This window comes from Epinephelus fuscoguttatus, linkage group LG24, assembly GCF_011397635.1.
Source record: "Epinephelus fuscoguttatus linkage group LG24, E.fuscoguttatus.final_Chr_v1".
In the NCBI taxonomy this organism is placed as follows: domain Eukaryota; kingdom Metazoa; phylum Chordata; class Actinopteri; order Perciformes; family Serranidae; genus Epinephelus; species Epinephelus fuscoguttatus.
In genome coordinates, this window is record NC_064775.1 from 13816570 (window position 1) to 13838471 (window position 21902).

At 40.6% G+C, this 21902-nt stretch overlaps 1 protein-coding gene across 2 annotated transcripts in view; it reads right to left on the minus strand.

The window, feature by feature from the left end:
• LOC125884705 (sodium-driven chloride bicarbonate exchanger-like) overlaps nucleotides 1-21902 on the minus strand; it is a 57966-nt gene that overhangs the window by 14335 nt on the left and 21729 nt on the right. For both annotated transcript variants that reach the window (XM_049569822.1, XM_049569821.1), the window contains exons 4-13: nucleotides 14851-14994; nucleotides 14489-14630; nucleotides 13942-14102; nucleotides 12666-12854; nucleotides 8876-8964; nucleotides 8400-8557; nucleotides 8152-8239; nucleotides 6215-6361; nucleotides 3887-3987; nucleotides 1287-1461 (exon numbers count right to left, since the gene is read on the minus strand). In XM_049569822.1, coding sequence (XP_049425779.1) covers nucleotides 1287-1461; nucleotides 3887-3987; nucleotides 6215-6361; nucleotides 8152-8239; nucleotides 8400-8557; nucleotides 8876-8964; nucleotides 12666-12854; nucleotides 13942-14102; nucleotides 14489-14630; nucleotides 14851-14994 — 1394 coding nt within the window. The remainder of the gene's footprint in view (nucleotides 1-1286; nucleotides 1462-3886; nucleotides 3988-6214; nucleotides 6362-8151; nucleotides 8240-8399; nucleotides 8558-8875; nucleotides 8965-12665; nucleotides 12855-13941; nucleotides 14103-14488; nucleotides 14631-14850; nucleotides 14995-21902) is intronic.

Consider the following 21902-nt stretch of genomic DNA (forward strand, 5'->3'; position numbering starts at 1 on the left):
TTGTAGGTAAAATGTCACAGTTCATACAAACGGTATGGATGCTTCTGGACAGCAGAGATCGAACTAACAGGTCGGGGGAAATGACCCTACAAGAGAGTGTTGGTGAGCTTTATGTTTATACTGTATATCTTAGCACTAAACGTCAAGTGGAGCTAAGTCTGATAGGAACATCATCAGTTTTGCAGGTAGTTTGTCATAAACCAAGTATCGCACAAACAAAATTTTGACCTGATGATGACTGGAAATAAATAGCCTAAGAGGGGTAAATCTGTGAATCAGTGAGTTGCTGGATAAAAGACATCAGGTAAGATAACTTTACATTTGTGCATGGAACACAGCTCAGTTACCTTGCAAGCTAGCTAGCTAGCTGGTGTTGGTGACGTATGTCGTCCCGGATGAGAGATGAAGTTAACTGGTTTTTATATAAAATTAAATGGTACAACAATAAACCTACAACAAACTGTGCCTTTCTTGACTTGCAAAATTATGTTGAAAATCGACAAACATCATATGTGTAATTCATGGCACAATTTAAAAGGGATCAAAAAATGATTTGTCTCTTGCCATTGACTACTGTACATATTTTTTTCCCAAAATAAGATCCCATTAGGGACAGTGATTAGGAAGGGATTTTGCCCCTCTCTCGATCCAGTTGTTTTTGAGACATTTCATTCAAAACTACAAATATCAACCTAATAGTGACACTAAATCAGGTCAGGGGATCACCAAGTCATATTAGGATCAATTGTCTGGGTGCCATGAATGCCTGTACAGATTTTCAAAGCAGTTCATCCAGTGGATGCTGAGATATTTCACTCCAAACCAAAGCGGTGAAAAAGCCAACCAACAGACTGACATTGCCATCCCTTAAGCCGCAATATCAGTTTTAAATGAAAAAGAAATGTATGTAGGTATGTGTAGATATGTGGAGCACTATCAGCAATTCAAGCGAGAGTATGTGTTCTTTTTACTCAGAAATTAGTTTCAAGGAGCCTGTGAGCAAGACCTGTCAAGCCTTTGTTTCAGGGTGCTGCTGAAAAAGAGCGTGTGTTCTGAGTCATGTCCTCCCCAGATACTCAGGCAAAATATGTAGATTCAAGGAAATATCTGACCTTGGTTGTTTCTAAAGTGTTTCAAAACTCTACTCTTGTGAATATATTGGCCATGACTGTACAATGACGTGGTGATGATATATCAATGTTGTGGTCATGACTTCAAGAATCAGTTATTGCAAGTTTAAGACAAAATGTTTCGGTGTGAGTCTCAATAAAGATGTTGCTTCTTACCACACGTCCCTCTGTGGCCTCACCCAGGAGTCCTCCGAAGGTGATGACAGGTGACATGCAGGCGCAGTAGAGGAAGAGGAAGGAGGCCAGACACTGCAGACTGACGGCATCTGTGTAGTCGGAAAGGTAGTGAGGAGCCTTTCGCTTGATGTCCATGACGAACCCGCCAAATAACCTGTGGTGAAACAAGAATTTTATTTAACAATCGCTCGCAAACATTAGGTATACATATGCTTATGGCACCACAAATGGCATCTGGGGGTTCTGTGAACAGAACTTGAAACACAGTTCGACATGACAGTGGTATTGATCTTCTCATCTAACTTATTTACTGTCTTAATAAACTGTATCATGTTCTAATGCTGCAGTGACTAAGACCTCAATAATTGCAGTTTGGCAGCACTTCTCTCCGCTGCTGAACAAAAGTGAGCTTAGCAGAGAAGTATTAAGAGTACTAGCTCCTCTGCTTTCAGTATATATAGTGTTACTCATGTGAACCAAAATATTAAAAAGGGACAATGCTCCCACACGAAGCCTACTTGCGTGTTGCACGTGATAATATCCATGGAAGTGTGTACATTTGTGGACTCACGCATCTATCTCGGAATGACTCTCAGCCACAGTGAGCAGGCCTGCCTGCTGCAGTGAGCCGGGACCGCGGTGAACCAGCTAGAGATGGTTGCTATGGCAACAGTGGGTGGGACATTATGCTTATTTCAGTCTGAGGCAGCAGTGCCATGTCCCACGAGGTGCTGGTGGAGAAGTAAGGGTGGGGGGTGGGGTGGGGGGTGATAGCTGAGACTGAGCTTCCAGCCAATCTTAGTTGGGATAAGATCCTGTACTGCAGCATGCCACAGCTCAGCGGCACCACATCACTCACTCGCCTGCAATTAAACCAATGAGATGTACACTTAACATCCCTGCACACTGCTCTATCATTTCATTGTTCCAAGCTGGAGCTCAAGAATCCCCCGGTTGCCATCAGGGGATTTCTGGGTGATGACAACATAATGCTTTTTTCATCTTTATTTCCTTCTGTAAATATTAATATCTGGCTTGTCAAATCATGCTGTCCCTTTGCACCATCAAAATATGTGAAAACTTAATTCTTGCTGTCAAGACTTAACAGAAATAACAACAGTACATTTTGAGTTTTAACCCTTAAAAGCCTGGGTGCTCTCTCACACATTTATACATAGCCTGGGACTTTAGAGACAGATCTACTCTTTCTCCTTCGTTGAGAAATTATAGTTATACGATAACTATATCCGACAAAGCAATCTGATTGGTCAACTATACATTTAGAACATGAGCAAATCACCATGACAGCACACCTTCCTCATCACTCCAAAAACACCTTGGTCCTGCTGCATTACTGCCCTGCCAGTAATGACAGTAAAGCACAACCTCTTGTGTAATATTGTTTAAATGCGGCCATTTCTCCACCCACCGCTGCTTGTGGCAGGTTTTGCATTGACTTTCGGCTCTCTCCAGTGCTCCTCATGCTAGGCTGACTGGTGAAAAGAGCAGTGTGCATCAAGATTGCTAATGTTAGCTTTAGTGGAATCATCGGAGAGATTCAGCCGTACGTGTTTAAGCCTCAGTCAGACCCAGACTCAGATAAGGAGTCAGTATACATACAAGTCATACAAGTCAGAATGGTCAAGATCAGACATTTTAGGGGACATAAACAGAAGAAAACACATTTTTGATTGGAGGAGGGACTTTGAATATATTTCTAAAAATAAATAAAAGTATACTGAAAAGTAAAATACTAGCTCTGCAGAAATAGTTCATGTGACTGATATATTATTATATATGACATTTTTAGATTGTCAATACAGATGCATCAATGTGTAAGCAGCATTTTAATTGCTGTTATTGCCCGAGGTGGAGCTTATTTGATCTACTTTATATATACAATTAGGTAGTTTAGTCCAGTGGTTACCAACCTAGGGGTTGGGCCCCTCCAAAGGGGCACAAGACAAATCTGAGGGGTCATGATATGACCCCTTTTTTTGGACTTTTTTCTAATTTTTGTTTTTCTTTTAAATGTTGGACAATTTGTCCTCTTTGGGCCTCATACAGTTATTTCAATGAAACCATCATGTGAAAGGCTGAGAAGGAAAATTCTGATTGAATTTTAAGAAAATCAGAATAAAAAAATAACATTTGAAAAGAATCCTGTAACTTTAGGTGTCAGATAAATTTAGTATTAAGCATTCAATGGAGGTATTCAAGTGAAGTACAAGCACCTCAAAACTTTGCATAAGTACAGTATTTGAGTAAATGTACTTGAACGAGGCATGGGCTAAATAATGTCACAATGTTGTAATATTGAAGAATGTACCTTTGTGTGTGATAAAGTGCTGGACTATCTAAACTCTTAATGAATAAAACTCAAACAAAAGGTCTTTGTGGAGTTGAAGTGTGAGGAATGATAATGGGCCAGTACGGTAGTCTGCCTCTTAAGAGAGCTATATTTATAGTTTGGGGGACAGCGAGACAGCTAACAGGCGACAGGAAGACAGAGACAAAGACGCGCTCAGAGAGCTCAAGGCTGTACAACACAAATCACACCGTCTCCATGTAACACTCACCTCCCAGTGCGCTGGAGCTCAGGGCCACCATGCCCTCCATGTTCCTCCGACTCTCCAAGATCTGTCACTCCGTTGGGAACGGGAGGAATCTTTCGCTTTTCCTGTACAGTTAAGATCACTGTCAGTCAACTGTCTGTTACTGGCCATCATCATGAGAACGATAACAAGCGCCAGCTGCACTAAAATCTCCACTCAGACATTTGTTGCAGCAGATTTTACAGTTATTCCAACAAACTTATATCCAAGCCAAAACGCAAAATGACTGATATCTCGTGCATGAATCTGGCAGTTCTGATACACAGTTCATCAGCACATGCAGTCTAATTGCACAGTGGCATGTCATTAATTCACCACACGAGCCTAATGACAATGAGGAAAAGAAAGTCAAGACTCTTTTAATCATCTGGAGCAGCTTTCTGTTAGATAACAAAATTTCTCTCCCAAACAAGATGGCGGATTTTCAAAGTAGACCAAAATAACTAATGGAGAAAAGATAACTACTGTTTTGGAGAGGATTGAGAGCAGAACCCTGGGGAGCGGCATCAAAGCACAGAGTACAACGCAGTTGAGATTAGAGGAGAACACAGATGTTTAAATATTTCTCAGCGGGCGGTGTGACGCAGAGGAGACTCACAGGCACATTTTCAAAGAACAGTGATATATACAGACTGTCCAACTGTAAACAGTCTAGTTTTGGTTGAGCTTTTTGCGTGGCAACAATGAAGGGGGTCTTAAAAATGGCACCAGTCATCCTATGTACTTCATGTTACAGATTCCACCCAAACCCTCAATAGGGGTTCAGTTCAGAACCTTTGAACCTTTCCACCTTCTAAGGGTGCAAACAAGAGCCCACCCAAGGGCTTCTACCGAAAACCCTTTTATATCCAAAGGGTTTCATCTAGTACCCACCCAGGAGGGCTCTTAAAATAATAATAATTGACAACATTTCCCATGGATCTCTCTTGCTCTCATCAGGGTTTTAGAATAACAAGTTAGCCTGGAACCAAGGGAACCACGTCCTGCAGCCTCAGGCATCATGAGGCTCCTAAAGCGCTGGGGCTGATGTGCTCCAGCCAGCACAACACTCAGGGTTCACAATTATGTTTTAAGGGGGAGCAGATTTAGTTAATATTATTTCAACGTTGCAGTAAAGTTGTGAACCAAAACTCTGTTCCAGAGATCCAGATACAAAGGGACATGTACTGGGTACATGTTAAAAAAAAAAAGAAGACGACCGCAGGTATTGCATGGCATGAAAAGATGGTAAAGATATCAACTATGGCAGAGCAAAAGTAAAATGAATTGATTAAGGGGATTCCAGAAACATCTACATCTTAAAACACCATTTGAAACATAGGTAAACATTTGAATATTTTAGGGTGAAGATCTTTTAACACCCATGCTTTCAACAATCCTTGAAGAACTCTCTGTTTCAAAAAGGGTTCACTGGATGGAAAGGATTCTTAATGGAACCCTAAAGCTGTGTCTCAAATTCAGGGGCTGTAGCCTTTGAAGGAAGCGGCCTTTGCGGTCGATGTAGTTGTGCGGTCAAACGGTCTCCAAAATGGGACATCCGGTCTGCGGGGGATTTCCTGGTTGCATCACCAGTTGTTCTTGCCCCGACCCATTGGCGTTCATTACTTAGCAACCAGCTGCACTTGAAAAAAGAAGGAGTAAGTTAGTTAGCCCTAAATCATGGACCCAGAGATTGTTATTATGTATATTTTTTTTTTTATTTAATACTTGAGGAGATGATTCACCATCGTAGACACCACCATTTTGATATATTTCAGGCTGATGGACTGTTGTCAGGTAAATTTATTAAATTAAGATTGTTTAAGCTGTGTGCTTTTCGCTAATAGTAATGTTAACAACAGTTAACCGTTAGCTAGTTAATGACTGTTACTTAACGCAATATATAATCGTCACCAGCCTGCAGTGCATCTTTGGAAAGGCTAGGCCTCAAAGGATTCATCCATTGCATTCTCGGAAAAGAAGGCTGCATTTCTCGGCCGCATTTAAAGGAGCCTTCGAAATGGGACGGCCGTGGTCGCGCCAATGTGACGCAATCTGCCCTCAAATTCAGCCTTTGAAGGCTGCAGCCCCTGAATTGAGACACAGCTTAAGTCTTACAAAGAACTCTTGAAGGACCCTTTCTTCAAAATAGGGTTCTTCAGAAGCAAATGGTTCTAGGTAGAGCTTCAGCCCTTCGTGAAGAAGCCTACTGGAACCCATATTTCTAAGAGTGTACAAACAACCAATCAATTTGTACCAAAAAACACACTTGAAAAAAGAAAAGAAAAGAAAAGAAAAAGTAAACTAGTTTACCTGAGAGGGAACGTTTTTGGGAGGCTCTATTCTGATGGAAGGGTCCCACTCTCCAGGGGGTAACACTGTCACCTGGTCCAGGAACTCATCGATGCCTGCCACCAAGTCATTCCTGTCTTTGGCCTTGTAAGCAACATCATGGAAAATCTGTGGAGACAGATGAAGAGAGCTCTTTTCTTTAACAGTCTGTTCTGTGCTACAACGCTGAGTCACTGAGTACATTTAAATCGATTTACAAAAGTCATATACCAACGCCATAAAAGGTTTTGTCAGTAGAGGATTATTACTATCACCATACATGAAATAAACACATCAATGTGAAATATGCAGAATGTCAATCAGCCGTCATCATACTGTATTTATATGGAAAACAGAATATGATTTTTGCACACAGTGGCTGTAAAGCATATCATAGTGATGGGTACAATTCATTCCCATACATAATGAAGTAGGCTGACATCCATACACTTCTATTTTCATACATCCCACAGGACCGCTGCCAACAAAAGAAAAAAAGCAACATCTGGCACTTATGACAGTCAGCTACGTTAGCTCATGGCTGCACTGGGAAATCCTGTCACTGTTTTTATGACATACTCTAGATACTAGAGCTCTTAGGTGGATTTACAGGATGGTTTCCCTACTCCCTAAAATACCCTAATGCCATATATAAAAATTAAAAAATATATATAGAAAATATCTCACATCTACAGTGAGTAACTTAAAGATAGAGTTTTATCATGGAACTGACATCTAGTGGTTGAAAGCACATCAGTATATCTCCTCAAGCACTGTACTTATAGCACAGTCGCCACACAAAAATGTTGGCACTGTATGTTTCTGCAGACCACAAATATGTTACATTTATACCTTTACTGACAGCAGTAAACAAGCAGTCCCAAGTGCTTTTAAAGAGGCAAGTTGGGGTGGTGCACGGGTCACAAAAAAAAAAAAAAAAAAGTTTTCCCCCCAGGACTTTTCCCTCGAGTCATGTGTTCGGATCTGTGTGAACTTTTGAGTCATTTTAAGGTACATCCTCGCCATGTTACTCCTCCTAAATCTAACCACAGTAACTTTTATTGCCTAAAACTAACCTCCATAACTTTAAGTTAATTACGTAGCTGTACCTTAAGGACGTAATGTCATTCACGCGAATATGTTGCAGCCTGAGCATTTACACCAAAAATACACAAAGCAGTGGTGAAGGTTGGCCTGTGGTGAGATGCAATTATTTGATTTAGCCGTTTGATTCCCGGCTTCGAACGACTTATTTAAAATAGGAAAGGTGACATGAAAACTAAGTATTTCTAATAATCAATACAATAGACAAATGAAAACATTTTAATAGTTATGTTAAATATTTGACAAAAACCAAAAGGATCTCTTTAAATAACTAAAGCAGGCAGGAACTAGAACATAAATAAGTGATTTTTATGGCAGAATCATTTACATGGCTGCAGGGAAGAAAATATATGCTGGAGAGGAGGTTAACACTATTAAGCTACTCGTTTATGAGTATAGATGAATCGATTTGATAATGAAAGGTTATTTTTTTTCTCATCTGAATTCAGAGTTTTCCTCATTTTACTCTGGAGCCAGCTGCTACAACTAAAGGTGTGCATTAGGTTATGGAGACACTGATGCTTCCTGGTCATGTTATTCATTAATCATGACAGTCTGGCAGAGCACCAACAGCTTAAACTACATTTAGTAGATCATTTTCAATATTTATGGGTCACCAAGACAAGTCTGCTCAGCTTTTAGCCTTCATTTCTAAAGTGAGTCCAGTCTCAAAGCACAAGTTCTCATTTTTGTTATGGCATATGTTCACATTGTTGTATTTCCACTATCATGAAAGTAAAATAACTGAATAGTTTGTCCACCACTGCTAGCATCAATACCACAGCTCGGATCTGAACCTTGATAATGTGCCTCACCTCATCAGTCATCAGTGTAGCAATAGACCGACCAATTTCATGATACTGTGGACCCTTTCCCATCGGGCCAAGCAGGATGAAAAGAAACCTGTGCAACACAAAGGACAACAGGTTTGGGTAAAAGTCCAATCCTTTCCTAGTGAAGCATTCAGGGGATTATCAGCTCATCTGTCCAGACTTGACACAGAATACAGAGAGAAAGAGAAGCAGAGAGAAGCAGGGAGCTTTTCCAGCAGTTTGTGTATAACCTGGTGGTGATGGGAACCTCAGCCAGGCCATTGAGCAGCACAGCAGGAGCCAGGCGGACGAAAGCCACCACAGGGCGCTCTAGGAATTCCAGCTCTCCCACCAGGACGTTAGATGCCTCAGCACCAGGAGGGATCTTCTTCATGAAGTGGAGGTCAATCTGTGTGACAGAAAGAAACCATCTTTAGACAAAACACATGTATGAATGTTCTGTTCTGCTTTTACCTTACAGATTGACTGTGACTATTATAATAAATAATCTGAATTAAAATCCAACACTGGCTGAATCTGTCTCCACACAACAAAAGAAAACAAACTTTACTCCTGTTAAATTCCAGTTGGTTTCCCAGGGTCAGAGGCTTATAGTGACCATTTCACATGTAACCCAACCTTGGTTAAATATGCAGCACTAGTTATGTTTCCAGATATCAGTGGCTGTAGATAAACAGTAGGATCAGTGGTGGGTCTGGTTGCTCACCTTGCTGAAGTCGACTGCGCTGTTTTCTCGGCTGACGTCCTGTTTGCCCTCATTGTTAGCTGGCTGGGATTGAGGTGAAACCGTTTGGCCTGTCAGGCAGAGCAGGAAAGCATCATTATGTCAATTTTCACGGAGACTCAGCCTATTACAACACTACTTTCCCACACAAAGACAAAGGTCTCCAGTGAGTAATGAGAGGGTACAGTTACATTCTCTGAAACAGATGATACAACAGTGGACCCCTTTGTTGTAGGTGCTGTACATTTACTGATAAAAGGGGTTCAGCCCTAAAGACAAAGGACAATATTGTATCTGGTTTCAGAGTGTACCTGGTGAGTTAGCTTAATATAAATCTGATGAATACTCAGTGGTGCAGTGGACACAGTGGTTATACTTAGACCTCAGGCTCAGTCTCTCCAAATCAAGTGTAATTAAAATAAATGAGGTACAATCTTTAACTTCAATTTCAAATTTAAGTGTATCAACAAATAGAGTGCTCCAGGGAGTTGTTCTGTTGGCTGACGTGAAAGTTAGCGTCGCCTTGGTTCCTCATCAAAAAACACACTGACTTCAAGACAAGGGAACTGTGAGTACCGTGAGTAGTAAATACTAACTTATTTTCAGGTTGTAGGACTCATTCCTGGGACACGCTATAGGTGCTTATTTAAAATGGTTTTTTTGTTTCAGTTCCACTGAAACAAAGTCAAAGATTGCTCCTTTTAAACTTAAATCTCAACCAACAGGGAATGGGAATCACAGAGCATTCTAAGGCGGCGCCGCCATCTTGGAAGGATAAGCTAAGGTAGCTACTGGTCTAATCATCTCTTATCTTTGAAATGTTCATCATCAAAAATGTAAAAATATTTGCGAAAGACAAATGTCTGTATAAAGAGGAGCTCTTGATAGAGGCAAAGGAGCAAAATATTACAAAACTGAAGTTAGTTAAAGCTATTGATCGTTCGAGACATTGACAGCTTGCCACTCATTAAGGTTATGGGCCCTGATGTCTATGTAGTGTTTGGTGTTAGCACTGACACCTGTCTGCAATTCAAAAACTTGGAGGCCCAATCATCTGGACAAAGATAAGCTAGCAAATATTACGCTAACATAATGCTAACAAAACATCAACTAACAATGCATTACTAATCTACCAGCATCTATCAAAATGAAACACACAACTTTAGCCTACCTTTGTGTCTGACTGTATACAGTATTTATGACAGTTTTTTGAATCTCTGAATAGTGTTTTAAGCAGTTCTTTTTGACACAGTAAACAGCAGTGGATGGTACTCTTACCCTTATCCTTCCAAAACGTCCGACCCACCGTTAATGACAACACATTCCCATTTCCTGTTTGTGATGTGAATGCACCTGTTGCAGCTGTGTGAGCTAAATACAGCACTTGAAGGCAACGTTAAAATGTGGCTTGTTTAAAATGACACCTGTTTCAGTAAAGGAGTGATGCTACTACCACTAAAGGAATTGTTGGATGCTTTAGGATATATTCTTATATGCTCTTCTGCAGAGAGTCAGATAAAAAGATTGAAACCACCCTCATGGCTGTCAGTTCAACATGAAGCTATAGAAGGCCTGTGGCCAGCAGCTGGTTAGCCAAGTTTAGCTAACTAGAAATAGCTAGCCTGGCTCTCCAGTGGTAACAAATTCCTTGCACTTGCATCTCTTAAACTCACCACTAAGCTAAGCTAACCAGCTGCTTGCTGTAGCTTCATATTTAGCATACGAACATGAGAATGATATCGATTGTCTCATCGTGCCCAAAATGTTAAAAGATTCCTTTGAGAGAATAGTTCAGAAATACATGCAACAAGTCGGATGAGAATATCGATACCACTCTCAAAATTAAGGCAGAGCCAGTAGCTGGTTAGCTTAGTTTAGCATAAATACTCCAGAACATAACCCTCATCGTCAAACCCCAAACAGTTATTTTTACACTTACCTTTTAATACAGACAAAAAAAACTAATGTAACGTGTCACTTAGTGAGTTATGGTGCTTGTAGGCAGATTTTTATCACCCTCAGACAAAGCCAGGCAAGCTGTTTCCCCTTGTTTCTAGACCGTATGCTAAGCTAAGCTAAACAGCTTCACATTTAGGCTACCGTTAAGACATAAGGAGAAACAAAGTGGTGCAGGGATGACATTTTTTTTTAAGCCCACAAGGAAGTTAACATTGGCCCTGGTTCCCTTAATACAGGATTTTTTTAACTGGATTTTGGATTATTGCAGAAAATAAGACCTATGACAAACAAAATTAAGCTCAATTCAACAAGATAAACTTCACAAATGAACATTATGTTTATGATTTTTGAAAAGTAAATGCAATCACCAGAAGTAAAAGGCAAAGGCTTCTTAGCAACTATCTTTATTAAGACATGTAGAGGCTTCAAAATTCATGGGTGGGGTATTTACTTATGTATTTTATGTCATAAAACAAAATGTGAAAGTCTCTTAAGCTTGTGTTAACCGCAGACCTTATTTCAGGCGTCTAACCATAAACCATTCAAAAAAACCATTGACTTTGAGACAAGGGAAATTGGAGATTCAAGGTGATAAAATGCTAACTCATTTCTGGGTCATTCCTGCACCACACTATAACTAACTCTCTGCAAGAAAGAGCATATTCCGAAAATATTGAACTATTTCTTTGAATGACAAAGGCAACAAAACAAAGATTAAATTTCGTGTTGGGGTGTCACACAATGAATAAAGCAAAGAGCTACCACTATTACTAATTAGACATTGTTATGGGTGAAAAACACGAGTCACAAATCTCCTATGGTTTCTAGTCATTAAACAAATTGTTGACGATGACAAAAAGTGGAGAGCATTACCATGACAACACTGCACCCGCCCTGTTTGGCCTTATAAATAATTCTGTAGAATGACTACTACTTAAAAATTATTCGAAGATACTTAAGATACTTAAAGTACAAAAAAGGTCTGCATACTTTACTACATCCTTTTTATTTTTTAAATAAAGTTTCAAAATAGAAGAGCCAAAGGAGCATCACGACAGTGAGCTTTGAATACGGATGCACGAATTTAAGAATGCAGAGGTCCTCTCTCTTCTTGACTGCAAATAACCCATTCTAACCTTTCATGATGATGCTCTCCACTTTAATTTGCTCCTTTTTATTCTATTACTACAGCAGGACTATCTCTAGGCTTTTAGTGTTAAGCATCAGCTTGGGCGCTCTGGTTGCCTGTGCAGATTTCCTGCTCTGTGTCTTCATATGCGATGGGACAGTAGCCCTGTGCAACTGCCTGGAGACCACTAAGGCGTTTGGTGTTGGTTTTGCCAAAGGGCGTGTCTGGGGTCATGTGGCCAAAGCTCCTGGAGGAGCTAGATGGAGGGGTGGACAAACATGACACACAACACACACACCGCCGCCATGCCACGCAGGAAAAGGCCTTCCTAGGTGGAGTGCTCTTGGGGAGTTCAGGCAAACACTTGGGAGATTTCAAAGTGTAATAATGGAGGCCATTTACTGGTTAAGTGAATGACACACGTGCACACACACACACACACATGCAACATACAGCAGACAAGAACACATACGGAGAAACACGGAGAAACACAAACAAGAGGAGAAAATGAGACATCAAACAGCAGTAAAACAGCAAGTCACAGATGGACACACTTTGGAAAAATCATGCAAAGGATTATGACGTCATACATATAATACATCCTGTATATATTAACATACAACAACATTTATGGTCACCATGGAAAGAGTAGAGAATATAACAGGGTGATGTGTATGTGCTCACCATTCTTGTCCATGGAATGAGGCTCAGATTGCTTCTTGCCTATGTCAGCGAAGGAGCGTACAATAGGTATGCGGTTTGCCAGTTTCTTGTGGTTTTGGTGGTGGTGCTGTTTGAGGAGGGCTTCACGGATCCTCTTCCTGGCATCCTGACCTACAGTGCCCGACAACTCATGCTGATCCAGAACCATGTCTGACAAGTAAAACACACATAAGGGAACACATAAATGTAGGTTTCCTCATTACTCATTGAACAGTTCATTTTAAACTCACAAAGGCTACTCCTCCGGCCAGAGATGCTAAGCTGATTATTCCGACAAAAACTGACCCACTGCTGCTGATTTAATCGCACCAAACCAGGTTAAGTTCGCCAGATCTCTTCAGTAGCACAGTTTTTCCCACAATGACATAAACACTCTGCCCTCAAAAACTAAAACACAGTTTTCTAGGTGGACATCTGTTTACTGGTCATGATGTCAGCCTTGTTGACCTGACTTCTGCCCCGCTGCAAAGCTTTCAAGTTGGTTGTATTGTGAAGGGGAAAGTCTCTTACAGGACTTGTGGGCTATATGTACTGCATATATGTTATAATGCCTTCTGTGGTTGCAGAAGGAGCTGTGCAAAGTCTGAGTAATTACCTCAAGTGAAGTCAGCTGGGGCCGGGGAGACTTTAAAAACTATGAATGTAACAAAGGCCCAATCCCATTTCTTATTTTTAGCCCATCATTCATTTTCGAATGCCCCTTTGCCCTTCAGAACAGAGTAACAGGGAGTAACATTAGTGGTTAAAATCTTCCCCTCTGAAATGGGACGACCCTTTGAGACTCGGATACATCATCAGTATCGTTATGATCATTGATGGCATTTTCTAAGATAAACTAGGATAAAGGTCTTTATAGTTTTAATATCTTTATTAATTTCTCATAACTCTCGGTTTTGAGTAAAACATCTCTGTTTGGAGGGCTATGTAGCCCTGACACTTCACCCGACCCCTCTATCCCAACAAGAATTAGGACACGCTTGACATGAATGTGCAAAACAGAGGCATAAGGGCTAAGTAATAGGGACAAGGGGTGTACTGGGATTGAGCCAATATTACATATGTCAAACCAGGGGTGTCTTCTTTTAAGTAATTATGTGTGTTGACTGTGTAATCATGTTAAGATACTTTGTTTATCATAATCTGAGGTAGTAAAGGTTAAAAAGAAGAGGCCCGCCAATGGAGCCTTGGGGAACTCCACATAATTTTTGTTTGCTCAGATGTGGCACAGAGTGTTTACCTGCAATCTCCTCCAGAGAGTTGGCTCTCATGTCCAGCATTACGGTGCCATTCATGATGCAGCTGCGAAGCTCAAAGAGACTATGTAGAGACAGAGTGGCTACGTAGGGTTTACTCCACCGCTCGCCACCATCCTCAACATCCTCCTCAAACTTAAGCCACCTGCACACATTAATATCACAACTTGGTAAATACATAAAGATGTGAAGCATTTATGTTTGACAGTATAAAGTATAGAGTAAGTAAGTATAAAAAGCTGATTTCTTATTAAACATGCCTGCACAGATCAATTTTACTCTTGACAAGCAGCACAATTAAGGTCAAAATGTATTTTTATAAGAAGTGCTAGTAAGCTTTGATGAAGTAAAAAAGCGTGTAGTGTAAAATGAAGTAACGTGTTGACACCCTTAGAGATACGTCGCCATAACAACAGCCCTGTGATAAAAGCTTGCAGTCAAACACGAACAGGATCAAACTCTCAGGTGCAACAAAGGAACAATGGCACAGCTGGACAGATCCAGCCCATGTGGCCAACTGCAGTGGTGTACCTGGCTGTCTCTTTCCATTCTGCGTCCTCACCCTCCCTGAGGCAGATTTCGTCCAGCTCGGTGAATAGGGCGTGGGGGATGTGTTCCTCATCGCCATCCTCTGTCCCCAACAGAAACTGCACCCTCTGAGCTGGTGTGTCTGCTGCACCAAATGGGACAGGCGGAGGACGAGTGGAGATTGAGAATGAAGAAGGAAAGCATGCAACAGAAAAGATTTGACACAGAGAAATAGAACGTGATGCACACTGGTGGAAGTGGTTTGGAGTTAACTCAAATCTTCCCTAAAAAATGAGATTTTTCATATTTTTTAAAGTCAATTCAGTCAATTCAAGAGTTAGCATCAGTCCATTTTGAAGACCTACTGTGTGAAGGGGATTCTCTTCCATCATCAGCTGAGGAGTCCCTCTCCTTGGACCTCTTCCTGTGTCTGTGTCCGTGGTGACGGTGGCGTCGGTGCGACCTCCTGCCCAGGGGAACGTGAACCCCAATGTAGAGAGTACGGTGACCTGGAGACAAGATGCAGCAGACAACATTAGATTCTTCCATCTGTCCTTTAAATCTAACACTAATTTGATCTTTCTCACCCTTTTACAATGTCATCCATCTCATGTTTCCTTCTACCTAATTTAAAAGTACTTCTTTATAACACAAATTTAAGAGGCTTCTGACTCTACTCATGCACTAGGAAGAGATGTCAGATGAAGAGGTTCTTGACTGCTGCTCTGAAAAGAAAAAGAGTGCAAAGGCCTAAGAGTTTTTCAGATTGTTCATCACTTCATCTTTTGCATGACACATAGAATCAGTGAAGTAGGTAAAAATGCTACAATAAATTATCCAAGGCCACTTCTTTAGGTCATCCTCCTATCACACCGAAGGAGAAGGACTTATTATTCCTTTTTTCAGGTTCATACTTGTATTTAAGATTTCTACTAGAATGTATACATGCTTTAATGGTAAAAAGAGTAACACTTTATATTCTTCATACTGTCTGTGCTGTACCACCTGTTTTTTTACCTCTGTCAAAAACACTAAAAAGCCCCGTCTGTTCTAATTGGTCAGTACCATCATTGCAGCTGGGAAACGACTGTAAAATCACCATTAAAAGCTTCTAAACACAACCACACATGTTCCTGCAGGACCAAGATCTGAAATTAATGACAAATGACCACCAGCAACAAAGATTACAGGTTTCCCTGATGTTAGGATGTAGCTACTTGTATGTTCACAACATACTGGCAGGCGGTGAATAACTGTAATGATGACATGTTTCACCAGGAATCTGATCTGATACCTGAGAGAAATCTACAACATCTGCAACCAAGATTACATGTTCCCCTGATGTTAGCATACAGTTTTGTTTAGCAGTGTAGGCTACGTAATATAAACAGTAGTGTGCCTGTAGCATGCCTGCATACTATGACATCATACTGCAGCCAGTAGAAAAAACTGCTGGACACACACAACAAACAAACACAGAACAGTAGGAAGCCTGAGGTTTTTGCTCTTGGGGTTTTCTTTTGCATACATTTACCTTATTATTTGAAACTTTGGCCATGTTTTATATGAACATCCTTTATTGTAACAGTATATAAGACACAAAATACATGAAAGCATAATAGGTCCCTTTTTAAGGCTGTGCTACCTCATCTCAAAAGGGAAGACACCTACTGCATACTATTAACTCTCACAGATCAGTTTAGTGAAAGAATAAAAACAGGAGTGATGCTCATAATTCACATAAGGTATCATGAGGTTGGAAATAAGGTAGGCTTTCAGAGCTCGTAGCTTCCAATATTGGCAGTGAGAGCAATGACGTGACTGTGACTAAGTGGTTGAGTCAGTAACCCTGAAACTCACATGGTCAAAAGAAATATGCAGTGAAAAACAACTATTGAAACACAAAGTAATAGACAGTAGCACGTCATGTAGTCACTTAGAGTGGAACCAGAGAAGCAGCTCTTAATGGATCTTCTGCCATCTCCACGCCCTCCTGTGCCCACACTTGAATAAAAAGCTATTGTCCTCTTTGAAATCGATTTTGAAACTGGATGACCTTCACAATTATGAAGATTTTAATTTTAAATCAATACAGAAGAAATAATGAGACTGGGATTCTGAAAGGATATTGTACAATGCAAGCACAAGGGCCTTTCTCTGATGTGTGTGCGTGTACGTGCACACATGAGCGTGAATCCACAGGGTCAGCGTGAAGATAATGCGAGCTGACTCTCTCCTCCTTTATTGCAGGCGAGCTGCCTGGCCGCTGTTTCCTTCCCGCCGGCTTTCGGCTCAGTGGCCGGACACAGACAGGACTATCGGACACCCTGTTCTCTTTATCTGCCTCCTGCACTGAATGAGGCGCCATAGTTTCCAGCATAATGTGACACCAAGGGCAATTTGATGCTTGAGAGCTAAACTGGGGTCCATCAGAGGATAATAAATTGATTTCCTATAACATATTTACCTCTTTTTTAAGCACAATGACAGATTACAAAGGGATCATTTTTAATAATACATGATGCTCACTTTACTGCTAAAGTACAGGCAGTCCAAACACATTGTTCCATGTTGCAAAAATATTCTCAGATAACATTTTTGAAACTGTGATGGAACCAATGGCAGAATTCTTACTGATGATGGGGTCACTGTTTGACCTTATACGCCCCATATTGCCTCTCAGGCAACATCTAAGCTGCCCTACCTTTTTAGTGGGGCTGCTGGGGCTGAATGTAGCTTGAGAGAAAGGCTGCAGACACTATTCAGGGCTGAAAAAAGTTCCCCAACTCTTCTGCGTTTTTGGATAAAAAATAAATGATTCTCCTGAAAAAGATGCAAGAACTGATCCTTAATAAAGGTTATACAGCAAAAGGCAGAGCTGTATGTGACATTCAGGGTATTAATATACCAGCAAACTCTAAGCAAAGATATAGTGAAGTAATGGTGCCCTGAGCAGAGAATGAAGTCACACTCCCTCTGTGTGTTGTAATGCGAGCTTCTCTGTTCTTTGCTTTGGTAGACGGGCCTGCCAACGTACATGTTAGGCAAGGCAAGGCAAGGCAAGGCAAGGCAAGTTTATTTGTAGAGCACAATTCGTACACAAAGTAATTCAAAGTGCTTTATAGAACAAAAAAAAATGTTAGTGCATGTGTGAGCCTGTGTATGTGCCCCAGCTAGCTAACAGTTAACAGTTAACAGTGGCAGTTACCACTGATAATGGCATCCCGACCCACAGTGGCCAAATGGCATCACTGCAAAACACCCCCCCCCATGTTAACACTGTTCATTCTGTTAGCACTGTTGCCTTTGTTAGCACTGTCTATGCTGTTAGCACCATTAAATGCTAGCTGCTGGCTCAGTCACCTCCATGTTGAGAGCCATGTGCAGGCAATCCCGGCCCATCCTCTGAATCAAACAGTAGATACGTATGCTCTAAATTTTGCATACAGCCCCTTTAAGGTTTAATTGCTGACACTGGAAATGGTCATTTCTTTTGTTGTTTTTCATGTAACATAATAATAATATTTATCAAAAGCTAACAGACCACTATCAAGGTAAATTGTATGTTATAGTGCAGTATAATGCAGAAATTCACGTGGCTTTTGTATACTAATATTATCATGAAAAGAAAACAATCATAAATTATAAATTGTGAAGAAAATAAATAAATGAAGAAAATGACATTGATGTTACTTGTTTATCACTGTGAAAATATACTATTTGTTTTGACTTTAAAAAAAAGTGTTCGGGCTGCCTTCAAATTTTACATTGACTGAATTTGTGAAGGCAAATTGAATCACTACAAAATAACCTCAAACAAAAACTTTCTTTTTACAGTGTACTTGTTTTTTGTTTGTTTTTTATAAAAGAATCCCTGACTTCCTTGTGTCTTATTCATCTCTGAAACCAACCTGTGCCCTTGATTCTAATCTATTAAAAATGTTGGGGAACCCATTTTGCTTTCAAAATGAAATCCAATGGCTCAAGTTCAGCCATGTGTGCAAGTTCGGAAATAACTGAGCTCATCCTGTTTCTTATTGTCAGACTTACAGTGAGAAATCACACGATATTTTCATTTTGTCTGAGGGGAGGATATCCCACATGAACGCCTTAAATTGTTTTCACTTGCTTGGAGACACGACTAATCACATTGTAGCACTCTAATCAGATTTAAGGAATGCACAGACATAACATGAATCACCTAAGAGCATGCTGACATCACAGCATTTGAAGAGACACTTACTCAGTATCTAATCCAGGACAGAGGTTAAGTGAGGTCTCAGAGAACGTAATGAGAACTAAATGTCAAAATGTCTTTACACTTTGAGAGTGTATTGTACTCTGTTAGTGTATTGCTGAAGACGCATTCATCCAGAGCAAATTACTGTTAGCATTGCATAAATTATGTATGTAATAGAAGCAGAGGGAAGCCCGACTATGCACATGAAGCAAATTTCAAAATAAAAGGCACATTCCAGCAGACAGGAACAATAAGGTATCTGAGGAAAACATAAGAACGGGGCACTAAAGCTTCTGAGTTCATGAGTCAAGACTCGTGAGTGGAGGACTTAAATAGCTCGCCTCCTCCAGGCCTGAACTACTGCTGATGTCATACAATCTCTTCTCTTTTCTTCTGTCAGTCAAGGCCTGAATTCATGCAGCGGTGTGTGACGTGCTGGGTTTCGGCATTCCATATCCTGAAGAGTTTCTGTGTGTATTCATGTATGTACTTCTTTACATGGCCACTGAGTACAGCACTTTTGATTGGCTGGGGGTTGTGTTCTCTTCAGACAAGTGGCTCCAGCTATGCGGCTCTGATGCTGGAGCACAATCGCTTCTCTAAATTATTCTCATAGTTGCGGTTACAAGGTAATGACTTCTCCTACTTACTGGGGTTGTAAAGCCAAATTTATTACCATGTTCACTCAAAATTTCTATTCAAATATCATAAAAAAAACTAATATTTTGACTTCCAGAAAGTGCTTAGGTGCTTTAATGAGTATTTGGGGTAGCAGGACAGTGTATATGGGATTGAGTCAAAATAAGCAACAGTGTGTGTGTTCATGTTAATGAAGGACCTTGTTGCCCAATCTAATGTTCTCCCTTTATTACCCCTGTAACTTAGAGGCTGGAAAATGTACAGTGTAGTGTACATTCTGTTACTGCTTGTTCCAATGCTTCACAAAATGCTGAGTGATATGATCAAATCAAATGGTTGCATAATTCTTTCAAATAGAAATCTTGTATATTAGGCTGCTGTTTGTGTCTCTGGCTCCACAGCCATTCAGATAACACTGCTTAGTGTGATAAATGTATTGTAGGTTTTGTTTTGAGATTTGTCAATGGTAAGAAAAACATAAAATATCACCAGACTAATCCTTTAAATCCCCTGGCACTGTCTCTTTCTCAACCATCTTAAAAAATTCAAGCCATAACACAAAGTAATAAACCAATCATGGACTCCCAATAGAAACAGATGTCTGCCCACTGTTTTATCCCTAATGTGAGAGTGTACGAAAATGAGGAAGCAGGTGAGTGCTGGAGCGGAGAGGCGCTGTATGTATGAGCAAGATAACTTCAGAGGATCTCCTTCTCCTGCGTGGTGCTAACGCAGTGTCAGCGTTACCGCAACACCAGACAGAGAGCTTGTCATCGCGGCAACCATCATCCGAGGATGAGGGTCCTTGAGATGAAAGCACCATCTCACCGGCACTGTCAGAATCAAAGAGTGACATCTTTGCCGGCTGCCTCAGCGAATGTTGCCTGGCAACAAAACTACAGTGGATGCTGACGGGGGAACCAAATCTCTCGGTGATGGACTTTTATTGCCTCAATTTTCTCATACTTTACTTTCTTGTCTTACACATAATGCAGCTGTCCGGCTGCAAAAAGAAAAAGTTCTCCCTAATAAACAAGTCATATATGTCATCAGGGACACTTCTGTCAGTATCAGCATTTTCCTGAACGTGAAACTTCTTAACAATAAGGATAATACGTTTGTACCTGGTTGTTTATCCTTTTTCTCTGCAATAATGTTTAAATAATTGCACTACCTTTACCTGTATTGTTTTATCTTTCCTGCTGTTTTTTATATTTTAGCATGCAGTTTTTTTTAAATCTATATGAATATTCAAATAAAGAATCTCAAAAGTCTGGAAAAGAAATTGTCTTACATCAGTTTATATTCTTTGAGAGAGATTCTGCTTTCACTCAGGAAAGACAAAAAATGAGTTTTCAGAACAGGCCCTGTGTCAATTCAGGATGCTGTCGGTGCAGAAACAGGCATCTCTGTCTCTTTTACGATGGATGAAATGCTGATGCAAACACACGTGCAGAGAATAAAGCCCTCGCTCTTTGATGCTGCAGGACTCGCATCAAAACCTAATATCCATTTGTAATGATTTGGACAGGTGGTCGGACAAGTTTTCTGCTATTAGTAAGCTCTGCTGTCAGTAAATCTGCCAGGTTGGACAAGTTTACTGCTTTCAAACTGTAATAGTGCTTGGCTAGAAATATATTGTAACATCCCATCAATTAAAGTTGACTACAAAGGTAGAGACAATACACCTCCAAATGACAAAATGGGGCAAAAATACAAAAAAAAAACAACAACAATGGCTCTTTGTAAACGTTGAGGCACATCATATTGTGTCACTTAAAGGTTATAGGAATGCAAGGCTAATCCCAAAATCATTTTCTCCATCTAAAATATGGAATGCAGCTGTAATGTCCTCTTGATTGTGTGATGTAAATGTTCAAGCTGTCGTTGGTACAAAAATACATATTTGTCATATTTGCCGAAACTGTCACGACATCCTCACATCAGTGCATGAGACATTTAATCTGTAGAGGAATTAAATTCCTCCCCCTCATAGTGCTTCTCATGGTATTTGCTAGAATGAACAAAAATAACCAATCAGAGCTGAGGAGTCTCAAAAGCAGCTGTCAATCACTGCTCATGAACTGCAGTCAAACTGTCAATCTAGGCATGCTGATCAAATACGAATCAAGATTCTGTTACTGCATTGTCTATTTCTGACCTCAAATGTTTGTTGGTTATGCTGACAGACAGCCAGCTGGCTTGCTTTAACATGCGAAAACATAGCACACTTGGCCCACCCTCTGGTCTCCACAGGTTAGCTAATGTTAGCCTTGTTTGCCATTATTATGATGGTGTATGGTCGCCACCTTCCGCTCTCCCCTCAGGTCATCCTGGCTAGTAAGCGGCTTCATTTTTAGCCACAAAACCCCTTTAGCCATGTTGACTATGTTAGCACCAATAGCTATGTTGACACCTCTAACAGCACTGACAGTAGTGATCAAAGCTGTGGGGGTTAAAATTGAACCGCTTACTGACTGGGGTGACACGGGGGGAGAGCAGGAGAGTGGGCCCAAAGTTTCCATAGCAGGGCTGCTG